A 25,909-nucleotide genomic window follows, 5' to 3' on the forward strand; every position below is an offset into this window, starting at 1 on the left:
AATTCCGAGTGTTTGATTTGAATCGCGATGAAGTGTTCCGAGGATTGTCGAGTACGGTTGGGGATAGTGCAATAATGTCGACGTATTTTATTTAGCCTTCCCGTCGCGTAATCGTTATATTTTAAGTGCAAAGGGTGGTAGTAAAAGGTAATACGAAATGTGGCGGTTTCGTATTATCGGTGAGAGTGACGTCAATGTTGAAATCCGTGAAAGATTCGTGCAATTTTGTGGCTAATTTGTGAGAGCTGCATACCTATTTCGGTGGCGGAGCACGTTTCCCGCTAGCCCTTGCCTTGTCATAAGTGTGTGTGTGAGTAAGTGCAAGGTGAACAAGGAAAAGCGAGAGAAGTGCGAGTGCAGGATGACCGTTGCTCTTGCGTGCGGCACTTTCTCGCACTAGCATGATAGTTCAGAGAGGACGCGGGAATTAAAGGATAAGTATTAGTGTTGGTCAACCCGGTGGCATCACTGACGTTTACGTACAACATAAGTGAAGCCAGCATTAGCTGGATCACTGGATCAATTTCACATGCAATTTGACAGCTGATTCATCGAAACAAGAGCATTGTTCATACGTGCACACAGTGTCGGTGTTCAGCGGCAGTGTACTTACGTGTTGTTTTCGGATGATATGTTTATTACACATAACGTCGAGAGGTTTACTTGATAAAACAAAAAATCACAGGAGGGTTGTGTGCAAAGCCACGACCGCAAGGATGAAGTAGAATACTTTTACAAGAAAACCCGGCTGCTTGCGTGTCAGTCATTTTTTAATTTGTTGTCCAATTCAATATCGGATAAGATACCGATCACATCTTGGCGTTATCACTTATCAAACAGTGGAAAGCTGATTTAACATTCAAAACTAGACGGCTCATGTGTTGTCAAAACGAGTCAACTTTTCATTGAATGCATTTACTAGTGCCCGCCATCGCACAGAGACTGCATTTCACTAAAGTGCCTCACTGCATCAGCTGCTATCGATGCTTAACCCGCTGCAACTGCTACGCTATCCGTAGCCATGTTAATGTTTTGGCCGCTATACGCCGCTATTGGTATCCGCTGTCGCTGCATCAGCTGACCCAGCTGCTATCGATGCTGAGATCCGCTGCAACTAGTGCACTATCCATTGCCATGCCACAGCTGTGGCCGCTATCCGCCTGGTATCCACTACACTGCTACTGCTGCTGCTAAGGGAAGACCGCTGTTGTCGCTGTCTAGAACTATTATGAGCGGCTTCGATTAAAACAGGCTCTTATATAGGGATGAAAAACCTATCGATAGTAGTAGGAAATCATCGATAACTATCGATAGCCATTTCAGTCGATGATTCCCATCCTTACTCTTATACAGACAAATAGCAAATTTAAAATGACAAGGTATATGATTCTGTCGGCCGTGCTTGGGAAGCAATATATTAACGACTAATCAGATCAGTCAAATTTCGCGCTTCAACAAGAATTGACCATTCTCAATAATATAGTTGCTTGGCATGATTTGGACTTGATAATTTTTGAATTTTGATTATGCGAAAAATAAATTTTTATGCTGATAATGAAAGCTTTTCGGATGTTGTACTCATGACTGAAGGAAAAAATAATTCAGTACGTTCTAAGACACGGAGATGAAGCCAAATATAGATGTTCCAAATTTCCTGAAAGTGAAAATTGATTTAAGAGAAAATATTAACTCTTCAGTTAGGTTTTTATTTCATGCTGAAAAGGACAATTTGTTGTTTAATTCAATGTTTGATAAGATGCCGATCACATCTTTGCGTTATCACTGGCAGTGCGAATAAAGTATTCATTGGTGGAAAATAAACACTGAAAAGCTTTCCAGAACGTTCTTTTTAATGAAAATGAAAAGGATGCATTTGCTATTGTGCCTGCTATCGCTCAGAGACAGCATTTCACTAAAATGCCACACTGCATCAGCTGGCCCTGCTTATATAGATGCTGAGACCAACGTCAACCGCTGCGCTATCCCCGTTGTCACAGTAGTGGACGCTTCCGTTGCCATTGGTATTGGCTGCCCTGCATCAGCTGGTCCTGCTATCGATGCTGAGACGCGCTCCGCTATCCGTTGCCATACCACAGCTGTGGCCGTTGTCCGCTGCACTGCTACTGTTGTTGTATCCACTGCTGCTGCTAAGGGAGGACTGCTATTGTTGCAGTCTAGAATTAAAATGAGCAGCTTCGGGTGAAACAGGCTCTTATATAGGCCAAATAGCACATTTCAAATGGCAAGGTCTATGATTCTGTCGACCGTGCTTGAGAAGCAATCAAATAACGACCAATCAGAGGCCGAAGTTTTCGTTTTGACAAGGCTTGACTATTGTCAATATTACAATAGTTTGAAAAATAAAATTACAATTATCTGCATTTGGGAAGAATCTTAGAAGATTTTCCCATCTATTGCTGCAAGAACGAAGAAAATCCATCGAATACTAACCGATTTATTAGCATTTGAAATTGGACATATTTTTCACTTTTTTCGGTTTTAGATTTTCATTTCACATCCCTATATAGCCGAACTTCCTGAGAGAAGTATTCTACTTCAAAATAAATGCGTTGCATTGTTATAGAATGTACACAACGTTTGCTCTTGCCGATTGCGAATGGCGGTGTTTCTTGCAGGTAGCTGGCAAACGTGCGATGACTTAAAGAATACCATCTCAATGTATGTGTAAAAGAGAAAGCGTATCAATGCCTGTGTGTTTCAAATTTACAAAGCTAAGCCAAGCTATTTAATAATATTTAAATTGATTCAAGCCGCATAACTCTCTACAACATATATTATGCTTTGCTCGTCACGCTTACACTGCTGTGTGAACAAACCTTCAAGAACATAAATGAGACTAGCGCCACTGTCTTTCACGGCAGCTTCAGGAAACAAGACCGATGCCACCGGGTTGGTGTTGGCGACGTTTTGCCTGTGTTTTTTGTTTGATTTGCATGGCAAAAGGGAACCAATGTTTTTTTTTCTCTCTGCTTTCATTTTGAGCAGTTTTATGTCCTTGTTTTATGATTTTTCTAGCTTTTGAGTAAATACTGAAACACATAGACAATTTTTAATTTAATTAAGTAGAAATCTTGTCGGTTAGCATGGCAAATAAATTTTGATTGCGATTATTTTGGCATTTTGTTGAATCTAATTAGTACTCGGTCTTGTTAGATATGCATATTTGCATTTTTTTAAATTTTCTAGCTATGAATGCATGAAACTTTGCCAGTTTTTCATACTCAGTAGGTATCTTCGCTTCATTATTCAAGAAGTAAGTGGTAATCAACGCGAAATACCGTGTCTCCGCGTATGCGTTGGTAAGAGGGAATAGAGCGGTCGCGCATAACTTTCCGGGGTAAACGTGTTTTCGGCCCATGTGAGCTTTGCTCGAATATGGATTTTCGGTGTGTTGTGACTTCCGAGGTGTACCAAACCATTTATTCGCAGACTGTCCACCCGTAGGTTCTATTCCAGCACGCAGTGATTCGGAGTAGGTTCCGTTCGTTCGATAAATATCGTAAATAATTAATCGCGACAAAACATCGTAATTAATCGCCACCAAATATCGCAATTATTTGCAATTATTATCAGGATTATACGCACACATCCTTTTTTTTCTTTTTCTTTCTTTTTTCGTTCGTTTCAAACGGCGATGGCCAAGCAAATAGGCCGTTTTTGAAGTTCTCTTGCTGACCGCTTGCAGTATGTGTTGAGGGCCTATATATTTACTTTTTTCTTGTTTTTGGTTAATGCATATGGTTAGCTCGTAACATTGTGTAGTCAGCTGAGATAAATCAATGAGAGAAACGTTTCGGTAGTTGCATAATGACTTCATAAACAGATCTGCGAATATTTGAGTCTGTCTTGATTAGGTTATAGGTCCGGTATCCTTGCGTGCGCTTTATTTTTGCGGTGTTACATCATCAACCGAAATGAGTTCGGATCGCGTTATGATTTCCGTAAAAGATATAATGAACTCGTACGCGCGATATTTGGTATTATGAACCCGGTATTAGAACTCAGCGCATCGTTTACCAAAACGAAACCTCCTGCAAACCTTACCCTTTTCTCCAACATCCCAGTGATTTCTCGTGGAAGTGCAGAGGTGTTCTCGGCTTCCTATAAAGCGAGTATCACGTCAACATATTCCTATACACACTCCTTCTTTAACCTGCATTCGGATGCGGCCGGCGCTGGTATTGCCTAATATAAAGATTAAGGTCACCAGTTTTTACACATTGAGGATGAATGTTAATCCCAAGCATCATCTATTGGTTCTCTGTGTAATTACAGCTGATCTGGCAATAACGGAGTAGCAACCGCGGGCGGTCAATCATGCTCATGCTCATGCTCATGAACCCTCACGTAATTTGTGGATGAACCCATACATATTTACGAGTACGGGGAATGTTGCAACAGACGGTAAGCAGCAAATTTTGATGCAGGTTCACGAGTATGTGGGGTGTTTTTGTAATAATGGTATTGCTGTATAGCTGATAAACGGTTGGACTATGCGTACCAATCGGTGCCAATACACTGACAAGAATAACATAGACCCCACACGTGGTCCTTAGCCTCATATCCAGTCACCCTCCACGCGGCGCACGCTGCGATACGAGCAACCAAGGGAAGGACGGGACAACCAACCGCGCTGTTGAAGCGTGAGTACGACCACTACCCAAAACATGATATCGAGATCGTCATCTGGGTATTCAACGCTCAGGTCGGCCAGGAGGATGAATACAAACCGGTGATTGGAAGGTTCAGCGCGTACCAGCTGACCAACGAAATGGGCCTAAGACTTATCGATTTTGCCGCCTCCAAGAACATGGCCGTGCGTAGTACCTGCTTCCAGCACAACCTCTTATACAAAAGTCACCAAATCAGACAGACCCGTGCAGGACAAAATATCATTATAATATCACAACCAGATATTGGAAATACACCTCATTTTGATCTTTTTTTATATTAATTGGTTTCAATCTTGACGGAGTTTCCTTCAACAGAGAAGTTTTCATGTTTATGTATTTTTGAGCTGTTAGGGTAACTCGCACCATTAACCCGTAGAGGCAGACAGACTACCCCTCATTTTGATCTTAATATGGTTTACATAGTTGGTAAAATAACAAAAAATAATACCAAAATATTGTTCCTCCGAAACTATATGAATAACAAAGCTTGATATTTTAATAACAAACCAAGAATTTGCATTAAAAATCACGAAAATGACCGATTCAGATATTTTCAACTTATTGAACACTGAATGCATAACTGATACATTACAAATAATCAATATCGAACAATTTTTACTCAAAAACTTACTTTTAATCCGATATTTTTAAATCATCTCAAACAGCTACGCCTTCAGCGAGATATGATATCAAAATTTTATGATATTTTCATATGCACGTTTGAAACGTGAATATCTTTCGAATAACACGATAAGTCCTCATAACTAAATATGTTATTGATGAGTTATGATTTTGTTATCCTCTCCTGCCCGGGGAAACACAGATCCATCAAATTCTGATTGATTGTCGGCAATTCCCAGACATTATCGAGGTCAGATCCTATAGGAGCATTAACGTCGACTCAGACTACTACCTGGTGATGGTTAAGATGCGCCCAGAACTCTCCGTTGTTAACAACATTCGGTGCCGACGCCCGCCCCGGTTAGATCTCGCCCAACTGAAGCAGACCACCGTCGCCGAAAACAACGCGCATTCGCTCAAAGCTGCTCTGCCGGAAGAGGATCAGTTAGGGGAAGCTCATCTCGAGGACGATTAGAACACCATCAAAACAGCCATCAACAGCCAATGTAGGAGAGTGATGGATGAGGAGAACACTGCACGGGCGGCTAAGATGCGTAGTGCAACTCGTCAGAATGTAGAAAGACACAGACTGAAGAAGATGCAGTGAAATCTTCTGGGAGAAAAAGCGCCGCCTGAAGGAGGAGGATGAGAAGTATGCAGAGCTGGAACAGCTGCATCATTCTCAAGAAACGCGAAAGAGGCTTTGTGCCGCCAGCGGAAATGTGCCGGGATAGAGATGGTAGTATTCTGACCGCCTATCGTGAGGTGACCGAAAGGTGGAGGCAGCACTTTGACGAACACCTGAATGGCGCACAGGCAGAGGACCATGGCGGCAGAGTAAGCGATCCCGTCGGTGCGACAAACGTAGAAGGCGTGCCAGACTCAACAAAGGCCGAAGTTAAGGATTCCATCAAGCAGCTGAAAAACAACAAATCGGCTGGCAAGGTTGGCCTTGGAGCGTAACGTATAAAAATGGAAAAGCTGGCCACCTGTTTGCACCGGCTAATTGCAAGAATTTGGGATACAGAACAGCTACCGAAGGATTTAAAATATGGGGTTATCTGCTCTAATTATAAGGAGAGTGACAAATTGGACTGTGGGAACTATAGTGCAATCAGCGTCTTGAATGCCGCCTACAAAGTGCTTTCCCAAATCATTTTCCGCCGACTCCAACCGCTAGCTAACAGATTTGTAGGAAGTTATCAGGCCGACTTCTTGGAAGGACGATCTATAATGGACCAATCTCTACTATACGGCCGATCCTCTAGAAATGCCATGAATAAATACCCCTGCGCACACCCTATTCATCGACTTCAAAGCCGCGTATGACACTATCGACCGGGAAGAGCTTTGGAAGGTCATAAATGAAAATGGCTTTCCAGGAAAGTTGATTAGACTGATAAAAGCTAGCAGCTGGCCGACGGAACCGAAGCCGACCAAAAACATCTAGGCTGTAGTAACACAGGGAACAGACGTTCATCTAATTTTCGAAGAATGTGTTAAAACTTGAAACCGTCATTTCAACGCAAGTAGCAATGCTCCCGCTACGAGGCGCTCGTGTCACTAACAAACCAAGCTCTGATATCGACAAAATATCGATATGGATACATTTATGCAGTGCGCCTGGGGCCCCACGAGACAGATGTCGCTAGTGTTTCAACGTATTTTGATTCAAATTTTTACACACGATTTTCAAGTTTTAAAGAATGTCTGTTCTCTGTGGTAGCGATACGATCGACGGGGATGAGTTCGAGGTAGCCGACGAGTTTGTCTATCTTGGCTCAATGGAAACTGAGAACAATGATACTAGCCTATGGGCTCCACAGGCAATTGCGGTCGTCTGGTCGACCCCCGTACGAAGTGTAACCTGTACAGAACGCTCAAAGGACCGGTTGTCCTCTACGGGCATGAAACGTGGACAACGCTTGAAGAGGACCTGCGAGTGCTCGGAGTTTTCGAGCGACGGATACTAAGACCCGCCGACCAAATAATAATAAAATAAAAGTGGCTCACCTTTTTTCATTCACATCAGAACTGCTCCGAATCAGCCATGGTGAAAACACTGAACTGTGTTTTTTTTTTCTAACCATTCAGTGTTCGAGTTACTGAGAGTGATGTTAGGAAATGGTTAAAGCAAGTTTCCACGTAGGTGAATCGCGAAGGAATAAAATGTATTATGTCCTTGTGGAGCTTACTATTTTAAGCAGTAGGGATATATCCTTCATTGGAAATTGTCCTCAAGAATAAATTATTGAAATTGGATGATTGAAAGATTGAAAAAAGTTTATTCTTAATAAAGACTTGCTACCTCGAGAGGCTTACAAATTTTTATACAGGTTTGCGAATATGAAGCGCGTTTTTTTTGTGATAGTGGTTTTGCTGTATGTCAACGATGTGGTTAAAGGGAAAGAGGGGTTTGTCGTTTATTATTATTTAAAACCAATAAGCTAAATACTGCAAAAAAAATTCATTATTGCAAAAAAAATTCATCGAACATCACAAAAGAGTTTCCGAATACGGAATGTTATTTTGCTCCTTTAGTTCGACTCTAGTGTTAATTTGAAGACAATCTGGAACTATGCATGGCCAATCTGATTAAACTTATATAATAATGATCATCGTTTTACCTTATCTCATTATTACTATATTGAAATCTTTTACTTGAAATCAATGGAAGGTTTTAATAAATAAACTATACATGAAAAAAAGAAATCTGAGGGACAAATCACTTGCAGGTATAACCAAAAGCTAAATCTAAAAAGAGGACAACGAAAAATTAGCATATATTTATATTTATATGCACACAGTCAAATACATACATTGTTATACATGCGAATGTTTTTCAGACAATATATAACAATAAAAACAGGCAAAGATTTAAATATTACGAGCGTTTTATTTCGTCCCCATAATTGACTCAATCCACTGGAGAAAGTAGGAAACGCGCGTGTAAACACCTGGCTTCCGTGCAGTTCCACAGACTCCGCCGATCGAGGTGATTCCAACGATGTCGTACTGACAGCTCATATTTTTCGAGCGTACCTGAAGCGGCCCACCGGAATCGCCTTCGCAGGTGTCCTTGCCACCGTCCAGCTCACCGGCACAAATTTGCGACGGTAGTACGCCCAGTGGAAGTCGCCGAGTGCGCGGCCTGGACAGCAGCCAATTACATTCGCTCTGGTCGACTAGTGGTAGATCTACCTGGTGCAGTTCTGCCGGTTGGTTACCATCTGAAAAAAAGGAAGTACGATGAGTCAATTCAGAATGAAAAATCATAATAAATTGTTGCCTCCGGGTTTAGAGCAATCTCAAACACTATTCAGATCAAAGAATGTTTGAACTTTGGTGACGTAACATGCAACAATGTACGTTTGTCGGCACTAGCTACGTAATGAGGACATCAAAGCTCAAGCGTACTCTTTCGACTGATTGCTCGTTTTTACTAATTAGGAGGCAGTGGGGCCGGAAAATATTTCGGGATCCTACCACTACTTACTGTAGCCCAGCTGTCCCCAACCGATCGCGTTCGGTCGCTCATCTGGTAGTGATTGAAGTTGCCACAAGCAAGCAGGTTGAATAATGTGGCTGAAGGCCACGGTCCGATTCAACTGGATCAGTGCAATATCGTTGTAAGCCCGAACACCGTTGTAAGCCGGATGATGCACGATGCGGGAAATTGCCACATCCTGATGCTCACCATCGTCATCCGTGCTCAGATCGAACTCACCAAGACGCACCAGTCGCGGGGGATCCCTGCAATCGGATAACACACGTGAAGGATATTCTTCCAGATCCGGGTGTTTGCTACTTACAACATCTGACTATTGGCACAGTGGGCCGCGGTAAGCACAAATTGGGCCGAAATTAGTGATCCACCACAGAACCACTCTAACGAGTCATCGCTTTTTAGGCGCCCAAGTATCGCCATATGAGGAAACTGTCCCTGGTTGGCTTTCCACCCTCCTACCAGGTACTCCATCATGAGAAAACTTTCACACACGTTTACAGCCAGCAGAAGTAACCAATGCAAGAATGCAGCCGACATCCTGATCTTTTACAATTCTTTTTTTTTCCACCGGTAGGTACCAAGGGCAAACGCTTGCTGGATGATTTTTGAAACGCTTCAGTACTCGACAAATTACCAACTTGGAATGATTCACGTTTTGGCGCTCGGGCTGCTGTAAGGCGCTGTTCACAAGCTTTTCTAGTTGGTGTTCACTTCGCGCCGTTTCGCCACCTCGGCCGCTCCCACCCTTTCGAGAAGCCCAGCAGAGATGATGTCCGCTCTCGTATACTCTACATAGGAATTGTAAGAATTTGCTACTGCTGCCATAATCAATCGCGCCGAAAGTTCGCTCGCTCGAACCGATGATAGTGACCACCGAAGCGAGAATTCCCACCATTTGATTTGATGGTGTTTCGATTTGTGCTTTTTTTATTGCTCGTTTCAATCGACATCTGTTTTGCTTTTTTTTTGTTTTGTTGTGCTATGAACTGACCCCAACACGCGACGAAACGGCGAACTTGATCTTCTGCCGCAGCGGGGGTGGCGGTTCCCATATTTTGTACCTACTTATCAGAATGACGTCAAAACTACGACGCGTTCGGAGACGACAACAATGTTGAACACAAGTAGTGCATTGTTGTTTTTTTCGAACCACTTATTGTCCCATCGATTGTATTTAAAAATTTCCTTCTCGTATCAAATACAAATCATGCGACTTGTCATATCTGTCCAAATATTATCAATACCATTTTAAGTACCTTTTCTGTCACTCTATCAAATAAAATATTGCTAGTTTTCAAATTAGGTTGGAATAAAAAAAAACGGTGACTTACTATGGAATAATATATTGCGCATTTTACTCCTATAGGCTCACAGTAAAACTATTTTGTCCTGTCAAAATATGCTCACACACTGCTCTCTTCATTGTTACCATTCTCTCCTGATATTCAGGTCTTTGAATTAAAAAAAAAAGTACTTGTGTAGTTGAATCGTACTTTCAATATTTTTTTCGAACAATTCAATTCAATTGTGCAAACATTATAAATTGATTATATTTGAAAGTTTATCAGATTTTGATTGCCAAGAAAAATTAAAAAATATTAGGAATTCCAACTAACAGATGTCTACTGCATTCGTTGTTTTGCTTTCGTCTCGATTAGACGCAAATTGTTCATCTCCGTTTGAGTTCGCAAAATAACAATACACGAGTTATCGTACGGGTGTTTTTTTTGTCGATTAGTTCTTGTGCTTCGCGATAACAACAGCCGGCAGTTTATCGGCAGAAACATCTTCTGCACACTGGTAGGGGCAGGCTACCCCGCCAGTGATCTGATACGCAGCTGATATATCAGCAAGAATAATTCTCCCGCACCGCTGTTACCCCGCTAGCAGCACGGACCATCATTCGATCGAGCGAGTGGAAGTTAACTACAAGTGGCATCTACAAGGTCGCGTGTAGGATACGGCCACTGTGTCACAACACGAAGCTGGATCGTCATTGTTTGTTCTCGATTAATCCTACTATCAGCCGTGAGGTCGTGACTTAGACGTTCGGTGAAGTATTCACTTTAGAATTTTTATCATTATTATTAATAGTATTATTATTATTGTTATTATTATAATTATTATTATTATTATTATTATTATTATTATTATTATTATTATTATTATTATTATTTTTATTATTATTATTATTATTATTATTATCATTATTATTATTACTATTGTTATTAGTATTAGTATTACTGCCTTTTATTTATTTTGATCCATTGTAGTTTGAAAAATTCTTTTTAAAATTTAATAGCAACTACTTGATAACCCCCCCCCCCCCCCCCCCCCATTCTAATATTTATCGTTTGTGTGCGATAGAGCGTAACGCTACCGCAAAATGGACGACATGCAGGTGCAACTATTCCTGGATGTGGAAACAAATGGGGAAGAGATTGAGATCTCCCCTATCAATTCCCCTCTACCTTCCCCGCTACCTAGCCCCGTACCAAGGGTACCGGCAACACGGGTGAAAGCTTACCCAAATGCTTCGAAAGGTCCGTTCGTAGTTTACTTCAGGCCCATAAAGAAGCCTCTAAATATTATTCAAATCGGCAAGGACCTGGCAAAACAGTTTTCGGACGTAACCGAAATTACAAAGGTTAGACCGAACAAACTGCGAGTTGTTGTGAGTAGCTTGAAGCAAGCAAACGCAATTGCTAGCTACGAGCTCTTCACGAGAGAGTACCGCGTGTACATCCCTGCCAAGGACGTGGAGATCGATGGTGTGGTTACCGAAGGAAGCCTCGATGTCGATGACATTTTGCGTCACGGGGTTGGCTGCTTCAAGAACCCCCTGATTCAAGATGTAAAGATACTGGATGTCAAGCAATTGCATTCAGTATCCATCGAAGAAGGGAAGAAGAAATTCTTCCCTTCGGATTCCTTCCGTGTAACATTCGCCGGATCCGCACTGCCGAACTACATCTCTTTGGACAGGGTTCGTCTGACTGTACGCCTGTTCGTACCGCGGGTCATGCATTGCCAAAATTGCAAGCAGTTAGGTCATACAGCCACCTACTGCTGCAACAAGGCACGCTGCAGCAAGTGCGGAAGCAATCATGCTGAGACCGCTTGCAGTGAGGATACTGAAAAGTGTCTTTACTGCGAGGGAACTCGGCATGACCTTTCGGCGTGTCCCGCGTACAAACAGCGCGAGGAAAAAATTTAGCGTTCCCTCAAGGAACGATCAAAGCGCTCTTTCGCAAAAATGCTGAAGAGTGCTGAGCCACCCTCGACAGGAAACATCTTTTCCTTTTTGCCAACCGATGAGGGTACATCTGACGATCCCGTCGAAGGGTGTTCTTATGCCATGCCAGAAGGATCTAGGAAGAGGAGAATGATCAACTCTCCTAATCTTTCTCGCAAAGGTCGCAAGATAACCCCTATCGGAATGACCAATAAGCCAACACAAAAAGGAAGCGGTGAAGAAAAACCGAAGCAAGTACCTCCCGGTTTTAATTTTAAATCAAACCAGGAGTACCCACCGCTTCCTGGGGCACCAAAAACCCCTCGTGCACCCATTTCTCGATCAGAAGATAAAAAAGAAACAGGGTTCATAAAATTTTCTGATATTGTGGACTGGATATTTAAAACATTCAACATACCAGATCCCCTACAAAATATTCTTCTTGCCCTTCTTCCTACAGTGAAAACCTTTTTGATGCAACTAGCAGCAACTTGGCCTCTCATTTCAGCTATCATATCTTTCGATGACTAATACGGCGAAAGAGGTTAGGAATTTTATCACTGTATTACAGTGGAATTGCAGAAGTATCATCCCCAAATTCGATCTATTTTCTCATTTAATAAATACATACAATTGTGACGCATTTGCGCTCTGTGAAACCTTTCTCAATTCAAACGATCAACTCAATTTCCACGATTTTAACATTATTCGTCGAGATCGAGACTCACACGATGGAGGGGTACTTTTAGGGATTGTCGATGTCGTGACTTATACGGGTTTATAAAAAATGCTGGCATTAAAATTTGATTTCTTTTATCTATTTGCTAGAATACAATTTCTGTCACAAACTGAAAGAGAATGATACACCCGGCTGGAGACACTAAAACGAAGACTCGGCATCTCTATGTATACGCAGACACCTCAGACCAAAACTGCTCAAATAGAACATCACTGGTTAGCCACGTACAAATGAATACATTCTGTAATATAAAATAGTTAAAAACAAAATTGTAACACCCCTCCTCTCACCTTAAATCCCCACTAGCTCGTAGTCGGCCGCGAGAATAAAGAAAAGGCCTCCCTCTTTTCCCTGCTAATTTAGAATTTAAAAAAAAATGTACTTGGCTCAGTTAAACATAAATTGTATCGTGCCGTGTCAAATAAACTATTTAAAAAAAAAAAAAAGATGTCTACTGAGATTTGATTCCTACCCGAACAGAAGTGACAAGAAGTTGTTTATTTTTGTTTTGGTTAAATTTTTCGTTTCGTTGGGCTTACGAATGTTTTATAGTTTGATGAGTGATTTCAAGTGAATATTCAATAATTTCATCATTATAATTGAAAATGGATGTCGGTAAAGAACATGCATTGAGAGAAACCGTGTAGGGACGAAGATGAGCAGCGGCAAAAGCAGTTCAAAGGACAAAGGTTCCCGAACTTACGTTGCTCACTGGGAGTTGTCAGCAGGAAATGATCGTGAGTTCACGGACAAAGTGTGGAATTTATCTAAGCAGTATTGGGCTCATAAAGTTGTGAAGTCGTATCTAACGCTAATGGAACATCAAGTCCATCAAGGAGCTCCATCGAAAGCGAATTTCATAATATTGTGCTCTTCCAATCTGGCTGATGAAACTACCATTACCCTCGATAAATTAAGCGATGAGGCAAAGAAATTCCTGTGCTCTTTGGAATTCAGTAAAGGACGTGCTGATTGACCCAGCTGCAAAAGGAGCAGCGATGACTCGAGCATTTCTTGAATAATCTGATGAGCTCAGAACGACACACGGTGATCACATGGATGGGCATGGATTGGCTTGGTCATTCTGGCCCAACAATATTTTAAACGCTCTTGCTCACGTACGAGAAGCAATGAAATATCATTCTACTCAGCATTTATCGCATTTCTTTCACTCGAAAGATCACCGCTATTGGATCAAAATTGAACGTACCTTGTAGTGTGAATGATAGTTTTTTTTTTTTCAGAATCGAGATTTGAACACTTGAATGGAACGATGAAAATAGTAAAGCATTGCCTCGAGGTCCTCGAGATAAGCTGCGAAACCCTCATCAGCGCAATGAAATCACCTGCGAGTGTTGATCAAGGGAAAATCCACGAACGCTGAAGAATTTGACCACATGTAAGTTGTTTTCGTTTCTTTTCATTTGTTTCTGTATACTTTTATTCGAATAAAACTCTACGGATAAATTTGGCAAACCAGATCAGATCAGATCTTCTGGGGCGGCAATTTTTTGGATCGATAGACAGGCTCCAATTTAGGGAGGGGCAAAGGGTGCAAATGCCCCGGGCCTTCCGACACGAAAAGCGCCCCTAGTCCTGGGTCTTCATGACTGAGTGGAGACCTTTTTTTGCTCTTCACTTTATAGCGAAGCGTTGAGTCATTTTAAATTTTTAAATTTGCTTACCTCTATATATTTTGAGAAAAGAGGGCTACACGAGAATATCTGCCCCGGCCCTCCCAGCACCTAAATCCGGCCCCGTAGAGAGAAATAACCGCATTTTTAAGCAATTTAGCCATACTAACGAAGAAAATGCTTTTACACTACACTTTTAGTTCACTTCACTTTTTATTTCTATAACTTTTCACTTGCAAATACGCATTTCAACGCTGACATAGCTCGAATTCACAATCTCTGCTTCCAAGGTTCTGAGATTCTGGTCCTGAACATTCTAGCAAGCCCTTCTGACCTTTTATACAAAGACAATAAACTCTAGGCCTTCCAATAAATCCTCCCTTGCCAAACAGTTTATTGTTCTTACCTGCAGACCCATGAGTACGCAAAATACCACTATTGTCAAATGAAACTTCATCTAAAAACACTAAACAGAAAAAATCTTAGTTCGAATTGTGCAGTTTGAAGTAAAATCTAAACCTAAATATCATCCTGCCGGATCTGAACAGCCTTTTGTTCCAGGCTCTTCCATGGTAAGCCTCCACTAGGGAGAGTTCTGCAAACGGATGAGGCAGAACGAGTTTTTTTTTTTTCAAATACTTCTCGAAAGCGGTTTTGAGTATAATAGGGGACGTTGTTTGTAATAGCCACAATCATTGTTCATAGTTTAATTGCTGTTTAACAGCTTCATTATGCTTTCGCTCCAATGTTCGACATCGTTCATAGTTTTGAATCCATAATATTAAGCAATACGACCACTCTAATGCAAACATTAAGTCCACTGTTATGCAGGAAAATCAAAGTACCATGTTTAACGCAGTCGAAGCAACCCGTTTTAGCAAGACGCACCGATAGCTGTCAAAAGTTGAAATGAAACAAAATTTAGGACCTGTTCCTTGTTTCAATTGATTTTTTCTGAAACCTCAACCCCAAAAAATCCGAAGCGACTGAACGCCCAAGGTAAACTACCGCGAAGGATTACTCTGCCATAACGCAGGCCTCCAGAATAGGTCACTTCAAGGTCTCGAAGTAAACTTGTCCATGAGTTCCCGGACAGGTCAGAGGCGGCTGGTGAAGCAGAGGACAGAAAGGTAAAGCCCCCGGGAGCGGAGCGCGGTTGAAATTCGCAAAAGACCACTTCGATTCGATCGATCCGGTGAAGAAAAGCAGAGACGTGAGGAGTTGGTCCCCTGTATTGTGTAGATAAGATCATGGATCAGCTATACCCCTAAATTCTGGAGAAAGGTAAGTTGTCACACGCCGAGTGGGAGATGCCCCTGAAATGGCAAATGGCAATAAGACCGTCAAAAAGTGATTCCAAGATAACACAGTCGACGTAATGGGGTGGCTAGCGCAGTCACCGCATTTAAACCCTATAGAGAACCTATGGGAGATCATGAAAAGGTCGTTGTACACGAAGAAATCGAAGAATAAGCAGCAGCTGTGGGAGAGGATCCAAGCTTGTTGGTACGCCATACCGGTCACCACTTACCAGAAGCTGGTGAAATACATTGAAGCACTGGACTGGATTATTTTTCTCAAAGTTGGGTCTCTTCCTTTTATCGCTTGGGCAGAGGTCTTAATGTTTTATCCGACACAGTATATAAAAGAAAGCATGGCTCGGTCAACTCCCAAAAAATCAGAGGTCGGATAGATATACACTAAGGTCGCTTTCAACGCGATTTTTTTCAAGCTTTTTTTACGCGGATTCCGAAACTTATGCGCTATTTTTTTTTACGCGGGTTCAGTAATTTCTTTACTCGGATTCCGGAATTTAAGCGGTTTTTTACGCGGTTTCTTTTTACGCGGCACGTATCCCCCGCGTAAAAAGCGACATTAGTGTATATCCAAATCTACAATCACCATTGCGCTTTTCACTAGGTTCCTCTGTTGGTCAATCCGCTTTGGAAGACTGTTCTGCTTGCTGCTGGTTGATTCAGTTACCAGTAAATTATGCTCTTGCAATAGTGATCGGATAGACAATGAAGACTAAATTTCTGCATGCTAGCTTTTATACGTGACTACTGAGAGGTTGTTTAGTTTGATTTACACTGACACTGAGGTTTTCGCCTGATATTTGGCTTTATATTCAGCTCTGGTCAATTGAAATATACGACGTCGACGCACAGCTAATTTTCCAATCAATTCTTGTAAGAATTACGAAAATCCGTTGAAAACTGACTAAATTTTGAAGCATTTGAAAGTAAACAATTTTTTTGACGCTTTCGATATATTCGGTTATTCAAATTAGCTTCCGTATTTTGCCTACTACGTAATTCTACGTCAATTGATTTACTTTGAAATCAAAGCGTGATTCAATGAAATATATAATATAAAATAGAAAGTCATTGCTGAACTCATTCATTGATAAAAATGGAAATCTTACACAAATTTACAACTCGCCGCCGCGACGACATATGAATCAACCCCCGATACTGCACGTCATGGAATCGACGAAAGTGTCGGCGCATAATCTTCTGCAGCGTCAAATTCCACTGTACTTAGGCATCAATCTTCCGATGAATATATATCATTATGACGAACTCACATCCCGCGAACTATGATGCGATTTATTTTCTAAAGTTACTCATGAAATGATAATAGATATGGCTGCGAATGTTTATATTCCCAATTTTCTACACTCCCCCATCTACGAAACGCTAGATATTTTCTAAAAACTTTTCGAAGCATGTCATGAGTAGCATAGGAGCAATAATAACGTCTACGCTCCCCACGAGAAAAAACTGTCGCAATTGGAATTTCTTTCTACCTCATCATCTATACATTGCAAAAATTCAAGGCCGGTCAAGATCATTAGCGCTATATGAACTGGTGTGACTGTCTGGTTTTCGACGGCATGACAGTAGAAAACAAGAGAGTGGTCATCATATTGGAATCTAATTTCAACATTTTTTTTTACTGCAATATAATTCGCGTGAATAAGGAAAAATCACGAAACTTCACCTGTTCCGAGGTCGGCCACAAAAGAGCACTCAAAAACTGTAATGAAATTGAAATTTTGCATATTCGCAGGTCATTCCTACTGTAAACACTCCACTAACGCAGCATACTCGCAACGTAACTCACTGACGTGAGTCACACAGAGTGAAGCACCCGTGTATTGGCATACACTTCTGCAACAAGATTCAATGACATCGGGCAATCATCATTGTTTGTTCAACAAACAAAAATGATGGTTTACACTCTATCGCACCTAAAAAACAAATTAAGATCGTATTAAAAATTTCTCCCCACTTTAAAGTTAAAACAATAAAACTTGCACGTCACGCAAAGTTCAAATACCTATTCCAAAGTACGAGCATGAAGAATGCCTGCGCGTCCGACCCGTAGCAGGCGATGATGATGGGTGGGAACAGTAAAAATTCCTTCGCTCAGTAATCAGACCAGGTGTCACCGAAAACATTTACTACCGATCGCCGATAGATTTAATTGCCCGAGTGAAGATTTTTAATTGTGCCACCCAAGATTACCGGATCAAGCTTTGCAGCCTAGCTTTTTTTTCGTCAGATCGAATGTGAACGATTGGAACCAAACATGAATGAATCATCGATGCAAACCGGCACCGGCATCGTGTTGCCCATTATGATGAAACTGGTCCACCATGCATGTCCACATGCTGCTACCAGATTCTTCGCGCAAAGTGCCGCACCGGACAACATGTGAATAACTTATCGCGGCATATTCACGTTTTACCCGGCACGCGGTAGACGCTTGTGACTCACCTCGTTCGACCTGACCTGTGCTGTGAAGATCCGTCATCGGTAATTGATTCCATCGCAGGACACGCCGACGCGACCATGCGCAGACGAAAAGAAAGAGAGCAAAAAAGCAAACAAACGGATCATCTCCAACTCCAGCTGGTGAAAAGGCTCCAATAGAGGCGGACGCACCCGAAGCAGCATGCTTCAGGAGAGCATTCGTGTTGCGTTTTGATTTTTGCTCCAAACAAGCTTCTCTCTTTTTTTCTGTTGTATGCATTTACGCAGATTATGCCAGCCCGTATGACGCTAGCGATCGCGATCGATCATGAAACCTGTACTAACTAGACTAGGGCTGGGCGAGATTTTGAATAATTCTGTACAAATTCATAGAAACTCGACAAAAAATCAATATTGATATATAGATGAAAATGACTAAATTTGTGGGACCCCTAGATCGTGATAGTGTTATAGATCTAGATCGTATTATAGTGTTATTTTATGCTAAATTAACGTCAACGCAACGCAATCGTATCCATCGTATCCAGCCTTTAGTATGGGTGAGTTAATGCGTGGAAGATGGAAAACTTTGTTGATGATGACGACTGATGGCAATGGTTAAACTCGTTGGGGTGGAACAAAAGTTCACCGAAATAGCTGCCGACGAATTGAATCGTTAAATAGTCCAAATAAATAAAATCAGAACGATGATTATAAACCAACTATTTTTGTTTTATTTTCGGCTGGAATTTTTTCTAGGAATGGAAGCCAAAATCATATACGAATTACCTTCGACTAGATTCAAGTAAGAAATTCCACACTTACGGAAAAGTGCCCCTGAAGCTAATTGCTGTTCGACGCTGAAATCGAGATATTAGGAACAGATAGAATATGGTCTGCAAACACCACATTCTTCATGATAGAAAACGGCCAGCAACCGCTTTTGGATAAAATATCCGCTCAGCAACTGGGAGTTCTATGCATCTACTTGGGGGCGCTTCATTTGTTTTCATCAAAACTTCCAAACCGACTCTTAGATCTAAACGCTGGGTCTTAGGGCTTCAGGCTTTTTCTTTCAATATTGTTAACCGAAAAACTTCAAAAACTTCAAGACTGATATCTCATTTGGATCAGGCGGGGGCCTAGTGTGGTTGGTAACGTCTCCGCCAACCACGCTCGACGCCTGGGTTCGAATCCCACCGCCGACATAGATGTTGATGGTTGTGAGGTGGCGTGATCCACTCACAACCAACCCAACTGGTCTAGATTCAATCGTAGCCGACACCGGGAGATTTTCTGAGGCGAAAAACCTCTGGGATCACGCCTTCCATCGCATGAGGAAGTAAAGCCGTTGGCGCCGGTCCGTTAATAAACGGGTCGTGAGTTAGAGTCCTGGGTGTGGAGTCGCCTCCCTGGGCGTCGGTGATTAGCCACAACAGTGGCGGAACTAGACCGACGGAAAATAAGCGAGAACAAAAAAAAAATCTCATTTGGATGATACTTTCTAGAATGAAGAATCAAAGGTATTCATACGTACACTCAAAATATTTTTCACGTTATGATTACCGGAAAAGTTATGTGAATATTTTCCACTGTCATTTTCACGTAGATTTTACGTGATTTTCATTTGAGTTCATCATGATCTGGTGAGATGATTTATCCTGTGAATATTATTCAGTAGACATATGCGTTTCATGTGATTTTCACGTAGAATTTAACTACCGGTAAAGTAAAAAGCATTTGATTAACGGATAGTTTCTACGTTTTATAAAACGTATTAATTTCGATTGTGGTTTCCCAAATTCTTGAGAGAGAAATTAGATTTCAGATTTTTTTGAAATATGTTGCTAGATAAATCGCACGGGCATGCAAAATTTCCAATTCGCAAATGGATTGAACGACATAAAAACTGACAAATATTAAGACATTCACCGTCGATAATTACTGTTAGCTGCTACTATTTATGTTCAGGTAACTCCTGGATCTTTGAACTGAATCCGTACAAAATCTGTAAGCTAAAGATTCCATGTCGAATTATGGTTTTTCTAAATCTCACTCATTGGCAAGCCATCGATGAAATCAATTTTATGTTCAGAGACCGAATTACACAACAGCTTCGCCATTTTAATTCTTGTATATTTTCGCACGGAGAGTTCATTCTGTTTGACGTTGCCAAGTTCACGTAGATACTACGTGATAAAACATAGTATGCATGTGATTCTCACGTAGATGTTATGTTTGTCACATAAATCATGAAAACTGACAGAAAATAAATAAGTACAGGAAATTTCACGTAACAAAAACGTGAATAATACTTTGAGTGTAGAATTGAGGTGAAGACATTGGCTTCTTTAGGCGATACTTTTGGTAAAAACACCGAGATTTACAGGGTGGCGATGTGAAAGTGATACACTTTATTTATGTCATAAAACCCAAACCAGTTTTTATTTCTCTTCGAAATCGATTTCAAAAACATCTATAAGAAGTATACTTACAATGTACTTAGTTGAGTTCAAAACTTTCACCTTTGTGTTTGATAACGGCCCGTCATCACCAAACGTTTTGCCTTTCTCCTAGAAAGGTATAGCAATCACTGGAAAACCAAAGGTATAAAAGTGGTCCCAATGGCCGAATGTCATATACCACTCGACCCCTTTCGACGAACTGAGCATTGTATGTATGTATGTATGTATGTGTGTATGTGTGTGTGTGTGTGTATGTATGTGCAACTATTTTTTCTCAATCACTTTTCTTAGAGATGGCTGGACCGATTTTCATAAAACTAATTGCAAATGAAAGGTTTAGTTGCGCCATAGGTTGCTATTGAGTTTCATTGTAATCGGATTTTTAGTTTAGAGGTTATGTATCAAAATGTAAAAATCACGAAACATCAATATCTCAGAAACCACACAACCGATTTTAATAAAATTTGTTTCAAATGATCGGTCTGTCTCCAGAACCCTTAACTTTTGAATTTCGTAATGATTGATCTTATGGTTCAAAAGTTATGTAAAGAAAAGTTATTCTGAGGTTGTTTAAACTCACTCATTTTTCTCAGAGATGGCTGAACCGATTTTCACAAAATTAGTGTCAAATGAGAGGTCTAGTTGCCCCATAGGTTGCTATTGAATTTTATTGCAATCGGATTGTAACTTTGTCCGTTGTTCATGAAAATGTGAAATTACATAATGAAAGTAAACATATTGACTTCCTCCTAACGATCACTGGCTAATTAAAAGGTAGAAAAGTGATCCAAATGGCCGAATGTCATATACTACTCGACTCAGTTAGACGAATCGAGCATTTTCTGCATATAAGCATGTATAGGTGTATATGTTTGTGTGTGGGTGTGTACGTGTGTATAAGCACCTTTTTTCGCACTCACTATTCTCAGAGATGGTCTGACCGAACAGATTTCAATGAAATTAATTGCAAATGAAAGGTCTAGTTGCTCTATAAGACCCTATTGAATTTTATTGTAATTTGATTTCTAGTTTTGAGGTTATGTATCAAAGTGTAAAAATCACGAAACATCAATATCGCAGAAACCACAAATATGATTTGATTAAAATTAGTTTCAAATGAACGGGCTACCTTAAAAACCCTTAACTTTTGAATTTTACAAAGATTGAACATGTGGTTCAGAAGTTATGGAAAGAAACGTGTTCTGGAGACTATTTAAGCTCACTCATGTTTCTCAGAGATGGCTGGCCCGATTTTTATAAAATTAGTGTCATATGAAAGGTTTTTTTGCCCCATAAGACCCTAATGATTTTTTTGTTACAAACGGATTATTACTTTGCCTGCTATGTTTAAAAATGTGAAATCCAGCTATGAAAAGAAACATATTCCAAGACATTTTACTTGGACTCACTCATATTTCTCAGAGATGGTTGACCCGATTTCCACAGAATTAGTATCAAATAAAAGGTCTACCTACCTCATAACACCCTATTGAATTTTGCAATAATCGGACTGTAACTTCGTCTGTAATGTATCGAAATGTGAAAATCACGAAACTTCATTATCTTAGAAACTACACAACCGATTTGAACAATATTGATATCAGATGAACGGGCTAGCTAAGGGTTAACTGATGAATTATGATTGAACACGTGGTTTCAAAGTTTGGCTGCCCCATACGTTACCTTTTCATTTGATTGTAATCAAACTTAAGCAAGCGTTGTTTTAATTTGTAAAACAACGAAAGTCAAGTATTACACGACTTATTTGAACATAACTAGTGTCATACAAATGAGTCATCTCTCAAACTTACAAATAACAAACTTCATAACAATTTGATATGCTGTTTAAAAGTTTTAGAAAGAAAAGAAATTCGAAGAATATTCAACACTTTACCTGCTCCGATCAATATATATGGCCTCAACATGATTTAAATGTGGTATCGTACTATCTGAACGTTCCCGGCATCGCTCGTGATTAAATTGTTCGAAATTAAGAGTCATTGCTTTTATTTCGCTATTTCTTAAGTACTAACATTACGTCAAATTTCATATTTTATACTTTTATTACAACATCAATATTTTAGATCCCAAAGAGTGGATAAACATTTATTGGATTTAAGCATTCATGTAAATCTATTTTTACAAGTTTGAATGAGAAAGGCTGAGTCTGACCGCTAGGTGGATTAATTTAGGTTTTTTTCAATTGTGTTCGAACTCAAATACCTAACGTTGTCCAACTTTCTTAGCATGTATTCCCAAATACTGAAGTCTAGCGAAGTCCGGTGACAATGCAGGCCATTCTAATCAACTGATGAATGCGCTGATGCTGAGTCCTGCTAAAACCAAAAACTGACTTTCCCAAAAAGCAATTCAGCCCAAGGATGCAAATGGCCTTTGGTAACGTGTTGCAAGTAATACTCCTAGTTGATTTGCACGCCTCTGTCAATGAATAGTAATGGTAATTTCACTTTGGTCGATATAGGGGTTCCTGGGGTAAAACGCACCAGTAAACGAAAGCAGAGTATATGCAGAGCAGAGATAAAGCCAATGTTATATACTGATCAATATATAAAAACCCTTATTTATTCGTTCAAACTCCCATCTGATGCTAAAACATTATAGAAAATGCATAATACACATTTTTGCCTTTCTCCTAGAAAGGTATAGCAATCACTGGAGAAACCGAAGGTATAAAAGTGGTCCCTATGGCCGAATGTCATATACCACTCGACTTCTTCCGACGAACTGAGCATTTTATGTATGTATGTATGTATGTGTGTATGTGTGTGTGTGTATGTGCAACTTTTTTTTCTCATTCACTTTTCTCAGAGTGGCTGGACCGATTTTCATAAAATTAATTGCAAATGAAAGGTCTAGTTGCGCCATAGGTTGCTATTGAATTTCATTGTATTCGGATTTTTAGATGTTATGTATTTTTTAGATATTTGTATCAAAATGTAAAAATCACGAAACACCAATATCTCAGAAACTACACAACCGATTTGAACAAAATTGGTTTCAAAGGAACGGGCTACTTAAAAACCCTCAACTTTTGAATTTTATGAATATTGAACATATGGTTCAGAAGTTACAGAAAGAAACGTGTTCTGGACTCCAGAACAAACAGTCTCTAGAATCTAGAGACTGTTTAATCTCACTCATGTTTCTGAGAGATGGCTGGACCGATTTTCATAAAATCAGTGTCATATGGAATGTCGTGTTGCCCCATAAGACCCTAATGATTTTTTTTGCGAACGGATTATTACTTTTCCTGTTATGTTTAAAAATGTGAAATCCAGCTATGAAAAGGAACATATTCTGATGACTACTTGGGCTCACTCACTTTTCTCAGAGATGGTTGACCCGATTTCCACAGAATTAGTATCAAATTGAAGGTCTAACTGCCTTATAACACCCTTTTAAATTTTGCTGTAATCGGAATGTAACTTCGTCTGTAATGTATCGAAAGGTGAAAATCACTTAAATTCATTATCTAAGAAACTACACAACAGATTTAAACAATATTGATATCGAATGAACGGGATAGTTAAGGGTTAACTGATAAATTATTATGAAACAAAACGCGTTTTTTCAAAGTTTGCTCCCCCATACGTTCCCTTTTCATTTGATTGTAATCAAACTTAAGCAACCGTTATGTTTTAATTTGTAAAACAACGAAAGTCTATTATCTCAAGTACTACACGCTTATTTGAACATAACTAGTGTCATACAAACGAGTCATCTCTCAAACTTACAAATAACAAACTTCATTAAAACTTGATATACTGTTCAAAAGTTTTGTAAAGAAAAGAAAGTCAAAGACTATTCAACACTATAGCTGCTTTGATCAATATATATGGCTTCAACATGATTTAAATGTGGTATCGTACTATTTGAACGTTCCCGGTATCGCTCGTGATTAAATTGTTCAAAATTAAGAGTCATTTCTTATATTTCGCTATTTCTGAAGCACTAACATTACGTCAAATTTCTTATTTTAGACTATTTCTTATTTAGACTTTTTTAATTACAACATCGATATTTTAGAACCCAAAGAGTGAATATACCTTTTTGGATTTAAGCATTCATGTAAATCTATTTTTACAAATAATAAGTTTGAATGAGAAAGGCTGAGTCTGACCGCTAGGTGGATTAATTTAGGTTTTTTAAGAGAGTGTAATAATTTTATAAAAGTCGTCAATCGAGGCAAAATGCACTATTCCTGGAGTAAAATGCACCGCAACAAAGGGGCAAGAAGCACCATGCAAATGAGGTAAAATGCACCCCGTTTACGGCGCAGAACGCACTACAATATTGGGGCTCATTTGTCATCTAATAAATAAAGGCAAAAAGGTTTTCTATGGAATTCCATACACTCGAGCGGCATGGTTTTGGGAAACACCATTTTCGATTGCCTCTAGCACCGATACATGACCGCCGATTGGACTTCCGGACAATGCTGGAAACGAGATGAAATGTAAGCAAAAAATTTGTTTACAAAGAGTCCTTTTGCCCCGAGCTGAGGGAAGCGTTATGCCCCGAACGAAACAAAACAATGTTTCGGGCTACATAACGGTAATTCTCATTGAAACTTATATATATTTCATCAGAAATATGTTGCTCGACATAGGGTAGGGAACGGCTTAAGCAGTAGCGCCTATTTTAATCAGTCGAAGAAAACAGGCCTCATACGCCTGCATTTTGATCAATATCGACAATTTCAATGATGGAAACGAAAACTTTGATTGTCTAGCTGTCTTGCGAATATAAGAAATACCGTTAATCACAAAGAAATCTGTGAACAATTGCAATTGAAACAAATCGACCTATATTGCAGCCATTCAGGAGCCACTTCGGGTGCTAAAAAAACGCCTGCAAAACAGATGGAAACTGCTTAAAATAGGTTCGGGGTGATTGGAATAGTGTCCCTCGATTGGTAACTTTGATTGATGATTGTTAAAGTTTGCTAACTTAGTTTTACAATCTGAAAACAAGTTCTGACAGAGAAAACGATAGCGAACAGATTGATATACTACTGTTTGAGTTTCACACAGCACATTTCGAGTATTTCGTCTGAATACACGGGTGGTTCCTAAAGCTGCTTAGAATATGTTCCCTACCCTATATTCGATACAATAACACTTTTCGCTGGAGGAAAACATCAATTTAAGATCTAAAAACACTTAATTTAGCTGAGAAAAAAATTAGACAGTATGCAACGAAAACTTTTTTTTTTATATTTATTCACATTTTCT

At 40.0% G+C, this 25,909-nt stretch overlaps 1 protein-coding gene across 1 annotated transcript; it reads right to left on the minus strand.

The window, feature by feature from the left end:
• Positions 1-7,901: 7,901 nt before the first annotated feature.
• Positions 7,902-10,852, minus strand: LOC129730500 (serine protease snake-like). Its single transcript, XM_055689873.1, has 3 exons — positions 9,128-10,852; positions 8,812-9,068; positions 7,902-8,545 (listed from the first exon to the last, which is right to left on the minus strand). Exons 1-3 carry the CDS (start codon positions 9,358-9,360, stop codon positions 8,211-8,213), a joined length of 825 nt encoding a protein of 274 aa, XP_055545848.1. The 5' UTR covers positions 9,361-10,852; the 3' UTR covers positions 7,902-8,210.
• Positions 10,853-25,909: the final 15,057 nt, after the last annotated feature.

This window comes from Wyeomyia smithii, chromosome 1, assembly GCF_029784165.1.
Source record: "Wyeomyia smithii strain HCP4-BCI-WySm-NY-G18 chromosome 1, ASM2978416v1, whole genome shotgun sequence".
NCBI lineage: Eukaryota > Metazoa > Arthropoda > Insecta > Diptera > Culicidae > Wyeomyia > Wyeomyia smithii.

What these genes read in the sequence shown, in the direction of transcription:
- LOC129730500 (XM_055689873.1), bottom strand. Translation starts at nt 9,360, where the DNA reads ATGTCGGCTGCATTCTTGCATTGGTTACTTCTGCTGGCTGTAAACGTG. An exon ending in TGTGCCAATAGTCAGATGTT is followed by an intron (nt 9,069 to 9,127) that starts GTAAGTAGCAAA and finishes ATCCGATTGCAG; the next exon opens with GGATCCCCCGCGACTGGTGC. An exon ending in TTGGGGACAGCTGGGCTACA is followed by an intron (nt 8,546 to 8,811) that starts GTAAGTAGTGGT and finishes CCTTTTTTTCAG; the next exon opens with ATGGTAACCAACCGGCAGAA.